The sequence below is a fragment of the Thalassophryne amazonica genome, chromosome 22 (assembly GCF_902500255.1).
Source record: "Thalassophryne amazonica chromosome 22, fThaAma1.1, whole genome shotgun sequence".
NCBI lineage: Eukaryota > Metazoa > Chordata > Actinopteri > Batrachoidiformes > Batrachoididae > Thalassophryne > Thalassophryne amazonica.
The window spans coordinates 12,415,148-12,427,025 of record NC_047124.1 but is presented as its reverse complement, the minus strand read 5'-3'; the positions used below and the strand labels follow the sequence as shown (position 1 = coordinate 12,427,025).

The window sequence follows — 11,878 nt, the reverse complement described above, 5'->3', positions numbered from 1 at the left end:
GACTGTTTTCACAGGCATAACAGCCTCATGTGTACCGTTGCCGAGAAACGGCTCCATGCGCGACAGTTTTGTTTACTTCCAGGTTGGTCGTTGTCATGAACTATCCAGCCTTTGTTTCGTTAACCAGCTTTATTAACATTTACAGACCCATACGGACTACAGAACGACATGTTTAGCACTTAACAGTTTCTTCTTCTACCACACGATGTAATCATAATCACATTCAGAAAAAGCTTGTATCAGTTTGTGATATTATTCCGATAAAGGAAAAGAAAAAAAAAAGTGACGAGGACGCTGTGGAAGCATTGACTGGAATGTAAACGGTCCGAAACTCCCGTTGAGGAAAACGTACAACAGGAAATAATAATAACATTTCTTGGCTTTTAAATAGATAAGCAAAAAAAAAAAAAAAGTGCTGTTTTATATTTGCATATATTTAACAGGAGCTTACATGAAAACATGGAAATGTGAAAATCTGCATTTCTGAGCTCAGACACACAAACACAAAACCGGAAGCGAAGACAAGTTGACGTTTCGTACCAACAACACACGTCTGATATCGTTCCCTGCATAGAAAAGACAACAGTAATGCTCGTTAGTTCTGGTGATACCGGTTGTTTGTGGAAACGGGCTGAAGCAGAACGTCTGCAAAATGACAGGCATGTCTCACCGCCGCTTCGTTCCAAAAATATTTTTGACCAACCCTCACTATAACAGTTCATGTTTTACTTCTGTTTTAATTTTTGTTCTCGATTCAGTCTGGTTGTCGTATGACGTGCTAGTGCACAGTTCTGCGTGTGCAGGCTGACTGCACGTGCACCGTGAACCCGTCCGTCTGCGGTGATTGTGCTGGACTTCAGACCAGGTTTTTGGTGATCAACAGCACCATAATCTTCTGCTGCCTCATGACAGTAAAGCCCTTGACCACACCTTATTTTAAGACAAACGTGCACATGGAGTGCAACAAACGAGCAGTACCATAATGCTTTGCGTTAGGAACTGTTTTGCACTGGTGTGCAGCTGCTCTCACACCTGACTGAGTTTGGCTCCTTCTCGTATTGTTACAAGCCAGTGGGCACACCTTGGTGGATCTGTCCAAGCAGGTCAACTCAATCGCGTGTTTAACCGACGTCAAGTTGAAATATGTTTTGAGCTTTACTTTCGACTCAGATATACGACAGAGCATTAAAATACTACAAACTCCCAACTGTGTAACACAAACTATATATATATTTCCAGATTTATCCTCTTGACAGAAGAAATTTTGACTGACAAGATAAATCCCAAAGGATCCCATGCAGCGCCAAACCACTTGGAAAGTAATACGGCCAAAATGCTAATTCGAAATAAGACGCAACAAATAAAAAATAAAAAAATTCAAATGTTGGACACTAAGAAAACACATTTAACCGCTTCGGATTCTCTGCAGGAATCGATGTCACCACCATGAAGAACTAGAAAAATCACTGACCTTATCAGCATCTTCATGGCAGAGTCGGCCAGGTGTTACGCCACTAACAAAACAGTGTTGTTTTTTTTTTTTTTTCTTTTAAAAGGTGACCGTGCTAGCTGTCTGTAAAATTTGAAATGAGATCGGAGGACTTTCATCTATCTTATTTTGTTTTACATCCAAACTTTGCTTGTGGAAAATTACTCGAAACTGTGGACTCGTGCTTCAAAAGACCTAATTTGTGCCAGCAGCCACGGTACACATTTTACAAAAAAACAAAAATAAAAAGTTTTGAAAGTGCTTTCAATTATAAGATCTGTGAAGGTTGTTTGTCACACTGTGAAATATGGAGGTGATAAACACCTCCTCAAAGCTGTTCAGAACACAAATGGATTTTCTCAGTTATCGGATTGGAATAGGCCTCGTAGGCTGAGCTTCTCGTGGCTGTTTTAGCGCGCTACAAGTGGTGTCGGTCCACCAGCGCAATGATGTCAAACAGTCATACACAAGGCGGGCGGTAAATCAAAAATATAGTGGCTGAAGGCATCTTCTCAGCATGTCCAGCTGATGCTGAACCGATAACCGAGTCCCTCTCACCAGCATCAGCATTACACCAGGTGACGGATTGTCTTCTTGCTCCCCTCAAACCAACAAGGACAATATGCAAGTACTTTGGTGCAAGCCACCACTCAAACCAGTCCAAACCAGTCTGAGTTTATAGACTATACAGTTCTTTGTGTGTTGGGGAGGGAAGCTGAAAATAGTATCCATGGAAAGCATCTTGTGTTTTAAGTGAAGCTTCATCCAGACTACGAAGGAGCGGAATGTGTTGGTTCAGTCGCCCACGTCGCTGTCCTGGTCCACCTATGAGCCACAGGAAGTGGAGCTCATAGCAGCAGGGCTGTGCCCAGTAGGGTCGCCCAAAGCCGTCAGGTAGGGGATGGAGAAACTGTCAGGGTCTTTGCCGCTTCGCCACATGGAGTGCACCATCCAGTCGGCTATACACAGCAACAGAAACACCTGTGAGAGAGAATATATTGCTTCAAGACGGGCGAGAACAGAGCAGTAAATACACAAAAGCCTGTAGTCAAACGTGTGGAAAGGAGGAGCGCCATAAAAACACGCAATAAAACCAGAAAGCGGGAACAGACAGTGGTGTAACAGTGCAAGAAACCCAGAGAGGAGTGCTGAGTGTTATTCACAACTCAAGTTTCCATGTATGGTGCTGAGAGAAAAGTCTATTAAAAGATAAGGACAAGTCTATTATTTAAGGGGAAATGAGCTGTCAAAACTGGCTTGTGGGGGGGTGTCAAAAAAACAAAACACAAAACCTCTCTGAATGATACTGACATTAAGAATGGAGTCATAATAGCGGAGGGGGAAAAAGAGCAGGGAGAACTGATAATGATAAAACATCCGTACGAGTTGTGATAGTGTGTCATGTCACACAGCCTCGCTCGTCTCTGACAGCATTGGCCTTCTGCGTTTCTGACAACCAAACACTCAGCCACGGCAGCATGAAGACCGACAAACTCATTAACGCACTTTTGCAACAACTCCCTGCTACATTCAGATTGTGTTGTTTCACCTGCCTCAAAATTACACACACCCCACTGGGACGGTCAGCTCTGCCGTCAAATATCAGAAAAACATACAAACACGACAACGCTGAAGCATCAAGCAAACTGTGTCTCTTTGGTTCCCTAATTGTGTCTAGACTTTTGGGAGCAGTGGACAAAATCTGCTCAATTATAAAAGCAGTTTGATCTGGATGACCACGTTTGTGCGGTGACGTCTGTGAGCCAGTTTTTTTTTCCCCCACTCACAGATCACAAAGAAATGAACAGCAGAATGATTTTCAGTTTGTGTTGGTTGCAGAAGTCTGTTACTTAGATGAAGTCCGAGTCCAATCGATATTCACACTTCAAAGTCCAAAAAAGTTCAAATTTTCTTTCAAGTATCAGGTTTAATAAATAAATAATATTATTATCATCAGTATTCTTCTTTCACGCCTCAGTACAGTTACACCATCCCAAAAGACATGTCTTTATAAATAATAAACTCCCGTAACAGAATTCCTTACTGTGCACGTCAAAGTCGTCCCTGGGCATAAATTATTCAAATCCTGCACTACAGTGTGATTATGCAATACTGGATCAACAACGTGCAACTGTGTGCAAATCAGAGCAGCTGTTTCAGAGAGCAACACCAAATCCAACTGTGGCTTCCCCAATAACACATGCATGCTGCGTTCCAAATGACCTTTGACACTGACAACACTGACCTTTTGAACTGGACTGAGGCAAAAAACAGAAGACAACTTGTGAACAATTGTCTGTTCAATCAAATGTCCACTAAGCGTCTGTTAAGTCAGTATTTTCTTGTCATGGCACACAAAAGGGGAGGAGGAGATAAAATCAGTGTTATTGCCCGATTATTTATGGCCACAACAATAAAAATGAATACTGCTCATGTAGGCGGCATCGTGCAGGGTTAGTCACGGACGTGCAGCTGCTGAAGCTTTTCTAAAGACAAACTTCAACAGTACCAGCACATTTTGCTGGGAAGACGTTTTGAAAGAAATTTCATTGGGTATGACAGAGCGCGGCGACTCAGCGAGGTTTTTAGCATGTTTGTCAGAAATATAATCTCACTTCAGCATCTCTATTCAAGAGCTTTGTTAAAATCTCAAGCTGCCTCGGATATGAACTCAATCAAGTCCACACAGAAAACTGACTACTGACATTATTATGTGCATAAAACTATAAATACGCTACTCAAGCACAATCATTGATATTTATAGTGTCTTTGTTCTCAATCTTGAACACTAAACGGTCAGATGTCCATTCTCCCATCTTGACCTTTTTTCTTTGACATCTCCATGGCACCATTGCAGTACGTTGCCTGATTTTATTCTTTGCAAACTGTGTTGTTGGTCATTTGTCCACAGAACACATCTTAAAATATGCCAGTTTGGACATTTATTCATTATTGTTACTATTTGGCCTCCGTTTAATTTTTTTTCACAAACAATCAAAGCCTGTATTTCAAAGTTACACCAAAAATTCCAGTCAATATAACTGTGTTCTTCTTCTTTCTTTTTTGAGAAAGCTCAGTCTAACCCAACCAGGTCCTCCAAGTGTGCCTTCAAGACATTTTGCCACTCAAGAAAGTGAGTTCCTCAGGTCTAAATAGTTCCTGCGTGACAGAACATACTAAGTGCGATTAATATATGTGGTGTTATGGAAACAGCGGTTAACGCTAACGGTTAGTGTAATCCATAATTAGCGAGACTACATATGCTGTTTTCTTTAAAATGTCCTGTCATTAGTCAAGTACATCGTGTTGGCACTATAAATACGTTTACATTCTAAAAATCCCTAAATATCTACAAAACACTGATCACAGAGAAAATAAAACACCATTCACAGCCACCTGGTTGTCATAAAAGCCCAACAGCATGCAGTTAATTTTTGTGGCCGATAATCTCACCAGGTGCCTTTACTGATAATCACGTTTTATCCCAAGAACCTTTTAGTGGCGGTCAGCTCCACTTAAAGCGTAAAGACCACTGGCCCTCCTGCCGGCTGTAAACCTGCCCGTTGGTTAACTGCCCTGAAAGCCTCTGCAGGGACGTCAACGTGACTTACTGCGCGAGTCATCAATGTCCAAATCTCTGTTACACTGGTCTAACATATTACCATTTTGACAGGACATCCTGGCACCTGCGCACTGCAAACCAGGAGACATCACACCAGTCCAGAACGGTCTCATCAGGCTCGTTCAGATGCAGGATTACCAGCGACCAGCTTGTCATCAACAGCAGTTGACATGTCAAGAAAACAAATGTAAGGGAATGATTGTGGAGCAATTCTAATTTCCACTGGAGACAGACCACCAACAGTCCCTTTTAAAGATGAGTGAGCCGATGCCTTCATTTGGCTTCACTGTCAGGCGAGAGGATGAGTGGCAGAATTTTATCATTATTAGTGCCTGGGTTGAAGTGGCTTGTTGACGATGCAGAGAGGTACACTTCTCACAGTACTCGAAAATTAAGCCATTACTCAGAGCCTTAAGACAACCGTACTCTACAGGACGATGCAATGGGATACTGCCAGATACTATGGCTTTGCTGAACTGTGGAACAACACCATACACATTACAATGCTTGTCCTGTTGCGCAGTGCAGGAATAGTGCAGGAACAGCAGAACAGTTTCTTTCTGCACATAGTAGATGTGGCGCGCCGGGGTGAAAAAGAAAATACAAGGTCAGGATTTACTACATTGAGTGCTCAAAATGCTACCGTGTGTGCACGAGATACAGGTTCCCACAAATTGATCAATTAATTTCATGCACACGTAAGCATCTGTGGGCCTCTGAATGTGTGCATGTGCGTAACACCATGCAGTATGCGCCATGATGAAACACAGAACCAGCTTTTAACTGCAGGATTTTTTAAATTGTTGCAAGATCCGAATTCATGAACATGCGTGATGCTAATGCAGTTACCTAGTATACCATCATTGTGTAAGCAGTTCTCTTTTTTAAAATAAATATATAAAACCCATAGGTGAAGGAAGAAAACTGGGAAAAACACTAAATATAAAACAATTTAGTTTTATTTTAAGAGTGCCAAGATTTAACAGAGATACTTCACACAACTATCCACCTTCTGGGTTTGTAAGAACATCCTAGTTTTTTATATAATAATTATGAATAAAATGTGCTTTTTTATAAAAAAAAAAATCTCTAACACATTTTCAAAGTTAGAGAAACTTATTTTCAGTCACAACATTGCTGTGTGTTGTGTCAAATGATTTGTTAAAACCAAGCCTAATTTTCACCAAATGTTAGAACAACCTTGGATAATGACTGATATTGGTATTATGTAATTTTAGGCCAGACTGTACATCTAAGGTCAGTCTTAGCAGAGGGATACACTTGAAGAAGTGCTGATTTCATTCTAAAATAAAGTATTTTGTCTGCCTTAGATCTGAAAGACCCTGTACACCCTGTTGAACATTTAAAAATCAAAAAGCTGTTAAAGCCATCAATAGACTAATCACTATTTAGTTTCTTTAGTGACCGTAAAAAGACATGAAAGAGGCACTAGCCACATAAAACTCTAAGGGCCAGTGTCAGCCACGTAATGCTCCGTCTGAGACTGAAGAACACTTAAAGACGCTCTAATGCCTCCACTTAATTGATTCGGAAAGTCTCCAACCCCGCACTAGCCACGATTACATGCTAATGCTCCACAGCTGCACTAAAGATTTAAACAAGCCTTAAAAAACCTTCAAGCGAAAGTACACAAAATTCAAAATGCACAGAAAAACAGAAGCCAAAAACTCAACAGATTTATACCAATCAGGACATGCAGTACCTGAAAAAGTAATGCAAGTTTTTCAAAATTCTAATTTTTACTTCTACTGTAGAATTAAAAATTAAGAAAGGTAAGACTGCTTCAGGCGTGACCTAAAAACACAACACTTGGAAAAACTCAGAGGACAAGCACGCATTTCCTTCTGCTTCATTACAGGCATCAGAAGGGAATCCATCAAGGATTTATCTTTGATAAGAATTACATTAGCTTGAGCCTCCCATGCGGTTTCTGGTAAACTTTACAACTTCTTTGATAGAAAATCCTTCTCTGTTCCACTTCACCATGAAGCTGTGTAACTGATGATGCAACAGACAACAGATGCACAGATGTCACAGCCACAGATGCCTATAACCTCCTCCAAATGTTGTGAAAGTGTAGGAACACGGACCCACAACAGGGGGCGACAATGAACGGACAATGGAGGAATCAAATAACACTGTTTTTACTGTTGTGAAAAAAGGGCACAACAAATACAACTGATAACAATAGAGAGATTAAGTCTAATTCAAAGGTGTCGTGTAGGCAGGCTCGACGATAGGAGACGTCTGTCCAAGTCGAACCGGAACCAACCCGATCTCCTCCGCCACCGGACCCCGGGGATACTGGAGCCGCCAAGTCCCGAATTCCCAGGTGGCCACTGCCTCCGCTCGCCGGATCCGGTACTGCTGGCAGGAAACAGAAACAGTCAGGTGTGGATGCGGCTGCACCCAGCAACACGGAGGGTGGAGAGTCCACCTCCACCTCTCGTCAACAACAATCAAGAATGTGCAGAGTAAGCAGTTATCTCTCAGGGGGAAAAGGAGTGCAGTCCTAGCTCCCAGTCACCAGCTCCTGCGGTCCAGAGATTAAACAGGTACTCCTGCAAAAACACGTACAGAACAATACTCACGAACGGCTGAGAGTCGTTACCTCTTAGGTATGGCGATATCTCGGCAAATGAGGTGGAGATGCCGTCCTGCTGATATACCTCCGTATTGATTGGGATCAGCTGTCTCTAGTGATGGATGACAGCTGTCGTCCTGGCTGCTCCTGTGAGGCGGCAGCGCCCTCTGGTGCCTGGAGCCCGCACTCCAGGCAGGGCGCCCTCTAGTGGTGGTGGGCCAGCAGTACCTCCTCTTCAGCGGCCCACACAACAGGACCCCCCCCTCAACGGGCGCCTCCTGGCGCACGACCGGGTTTGTCAGGGTGGCGACGGTAGAAGTCGGCCAGGAGGGCCGGGTCCAGGATGAAGCCCTTCTTCACCCAGGAGCGTTCCTCGGGGCCATACCCCTCCCAGTCCACCAAGTACTGAAAACCCCGGCCCATTCGTCGAACGTCGAGGAGCCGGCGCACGGTCCAGGCCGGCTCTCCGTCGATGATCCGGGCAGGAGGTGGCGCCGGACCCGGAGTGCAGAGGGGTGAGGTGTGATGGGGTTTAATCCTGGAGACATGGAATACCGGATGAATCCGCAGTGAGGCCGGAAGCTGGAGCCTCACTGCGGCGGGATTGATGACCTTGAGAATCTTGTAAGGACCAATGTATCGTTCCTGCAGTTTCGGGGAGTCCACTTGAAGGGGAATGTCCTTGGTGGACAACCATACCTCCTGCCCAGGACGATACGTGGGAGCCGGGGCCCGCCGCCGGTCTGCATGGTTCTTCGCCCTCGTCCGGGCCCTCAACAAAGCAGAACGGGCAGCACGCCACACCCGACGGCACTTCCGTAGGTGGGCCTGGACCGAGGGCACACCGACCTCCCCCTCAACCACCGGAAACAACGGGGGTTGATACCCCAAGCACACCTCGAAGGGGGAGAGGCCGGTGGCGGACGACACTTGACTGTTGTGGGCGTACTCGATCCAGGCCAGGTGGGTACTCCAGGCCGTCGGGTGCGCGGCTGTCACACAGTGTAAGGTCTGCTCCATCTCCTGGTTGGCCCGTTCTGCTTGTCCGTTGGTCTGGGGGTGATACCCGGACGAGAGACTGACCGTGGCCCCCACTTCCCGGCAAAAGCTCCTCCAAACATGCGAGGAGAACTGGGGACCGCGATCGGAGACGATGTCTGATGGTATCCCATGCAGACGGACGACGTGGAGGACTAGGAGGTCCGCTGTCTCCTGGGCCGTTGGTAGCTTCGGGAGGGCCACGAAGTGGGCCGCCTTGGAGAATCGTCCACTATCGTGAGGACGACGGTGTTTCCCTGGGACGGCGGTAGACCCGTGACGAAATCCAGGCCGATGTGAGACCAGGGGCGATGAGGCACGGGCAGCGGCTGTAGCAATCCCGGTGTCTTGCGGTGGTCCGCCTTGCCCCTGGCGCAGGTGGTACAGGCCTGGATGTAACCCCGGACGTCGGCCTCCAGGGACGCCCACCAGAAGCGCTGCCGGACGACTGCCACGGTTCTTCGCACCCCAGGATGACAGGAGAGCTTAGAACCGTGACAGAAGTCCAAAACTGCAGCCCTGGCTTCTGGTGGGACGTAAAGTTTGTTCTTCGGTCCGGTTCCGGGGTCCGGGTCTCATGTCAGGGCCTCCCGGACGGTCTTCTCCACGTCCCAGGTGAGAGCGGCCACGATAGCGGACTCCGGGATGATGGGTTCCGGGGGATCCGACGGCTCCGTTTTGACCTCATCCTTAGCTTGGGAGCTGGGAGGAACCGAGGAACCTAGACACACCCGATGGCAGGTCTCGCTCCACTGAACCACTACCCCGGACGGCCAATCAATCCGGGGATTGTGCTTCAACATCCAGGGAAAACCTAAAACCACACGGGAAGTGGCCTGAGTCACAAAAAACTCGATCACCTCCCGGTGGTTTCCTGACACCACCAGCGTTACAGGTGGTGTCTTATGCGTGATCGGAGGGAGTAGGGAGCCATCTAGTGCCCGAACCTGTACAGGTGAGGTAAGCGCCACCAGAGGGAGCCCTATCTCCCTGGCCCATCTGCTATCCAACAGATTCCCCTCAGAGCCCGTGTCCACCAGTGCTGGGGCCTTCAGGGTTGAGTCCTCATAAAGGATCGTAACTGGGAGTCGTGTGGCAATGTGGGGGTGTCCCACGTGAATGTCTCGGCCCACCCCTAGCCCAGTTTCTAGGGGCGGGCGTTGGAGTTTAACCGCTCGGGGCAGTCTCTCATATGGTGCTCTATTGCACCACAAACAAAACAAGCTCCATGGGCCCGTCTCCTCTGTGCATCTGGTGCCCTAAATGTTGCCCTACTCGTGTCCATAGCTTCGTCAGTAGGGGGAGCTGTGGCCCCACGGAGCGCAGGGGCCGTGGAGCGTGGGGAAGGCGGAGCGCGGTCGAACCGGAAGGGAGAGGGACGGCGCGTGCCCGGCCACGCCCTTCGTCTCGTTCCCGCCGACGTTCTTCTAACCGGTTGTCTAACCGTATGACGAGATCGATGAGCCCATCTAAGTCCCGCGGTTCGTCCTTAGCCACCAGGTGCTCCTTAAGAACCAAAGACAGTCCGTTTACAAAGGCGGCGCGGAGGGCAGCGCTATTCCAGCCGGATCTCGCAGCCGCAATGCGGAAGTCGACTGCATAGGCAGCTGCGCTCCGGCGCCCCTGTCTCATTGACAGTAGCACGGTTGAAGCGGTTTCGCCTCTATTAGGGTGATCGAACACGGTTCTGAGCTCCCTTACAAACCCATCGTATGTCAGAAGGAGCCGTGAAGTCTGCTCCCAGAGCGCTGTAGCCCAAGCGCGTGCCTCACCGCGAAGCAGGTTTATAACATAAGCTACTTTACTAGCATCGGTCGCGTACATAACGGGACGCTGTGCGAAGACGAGCCAACACTGCATCAGAAAATCCGCGCACGTCTCCACACAGCCTCCGTACGGCTCTGGGGGGCTTATGTATGCTTCCGGGGAAGGTGGGAGAGGTCGTTGAACAACCAGTGGAACGTCAACGCTACCGCACAGGGTCTACGGGAGGGAGAGCCGCAGCGGCGCCCGGAGGGCGCGCTTCCACCTGCGCGGCGAGAGCCTCCACCCTGCGGTTCAGGAGGACATTCTGCTCGGTCATTAAATCTAACCGAGTCGTGAAAGCGGTGAGGATCCGCTGCAACTCACCGATTACCCCTCCTGCGGACGCCTGCGCGTCCTGTTCTTCCATTGGCCGTTCAACAGCCGGTTGACGCCCCTCGGGATCCATGACGCTGGCCGAGATACCCTGTTGTGAAAGTGTAGGAACACGGACCCACAACAGGGGGCGACAATGAACGGACAATGGAGGAATCAAATAACACTGTTTTTACTGTTGTGAAAAAGGGCACAACAAATACACTGACAACAATAGAGAGATTAAGTCTAATTCAAAGGTGTCGTGTGGCAGGCTCGACGATAGGAGACGTCTGTCCAAGTCGAACCGGAACCAACCCGATCTCCTCCGCCACCGGACCCGGGGATACTGGAGCCGCCAAGTCCCGAATTCCCAGGTGGCCACTGCCTCCGCTCGCCGGATCCGGTACTGCTGGCAGGAAACGAAACAGTCAGGTGTGGATGCGGCTGCACCCAGCAACACGGAGGGTGGAGAGTCCACCTCCACCTCTCGTCAACAACAATCAAGAATGTGCAGAGTAAGCAGTTATCTCTCAGGGGGAAAAGGAGTGCAGTCCTAGCTCCCAGTCACCCGCTCCTGCGGTCCAGAGATTAAACAGGTACTCCTGCAAAAACACGTACAGAACAATACTCCACGAACGGCTTGAGAGTCGTTACCTCTTAGGTATGGCTATATCTCGTCAAATGAGGTGGAGATGCCGTCCTGCTGATATACCTCCGTATTGATTGGGATCAGCTGTCTCTAGTGAGTGATGACAGCTGTCGTCCTGGCTGCTCCTGTGAGGCGGCAGCGCCCTCTGGTGCCTGGAGCCCGCACTCCAGGCAGGGCGCCCTCTAGTGGTGGTGGGCCAGCAGTACCTCCTCTTCAGCGGCCCACACAACACCAAATTTGGCATGTGTGTCTTTATGGCTTCCCTCACGTATCTGGGTGATTCTTAGACTACGGGCACTTATTATGTCCTTTGATCATATTGTATGAAAAACAGAAAAAAGGGGAAATTTCACA

The 11,878-nt window shown here is 48.0% G+C and overlaps 1 protein-coding gene across 1 annotated transcript in view; it reads right to left on the bottom strand.

Moving 5' to 3' along the window:
- Nucleotides 1-405: 405 nt before the first annotated feature.
- Nucleotides 406-11,878, bottom strand: part of slc41a2b (solute carrier family 41 member 2b) — a 42,665-nt gene continuing 31,192 nt past the window's right edge. The window contains 3 exon segments of the mRNA XM_034163759.1: nucleotides 406-2,311; nucleotides 2,313-2,335; nucleotides 2,338-2,470. Coding sequence (XP_034019650.1) covers nucleotides 2,285-2,311; nucleotides 2,313-2,335; nucleotides 2,338-2,470 — 183 coding nt within the window. The 3' untranslated portion in view covers nucleotides 406-2,284.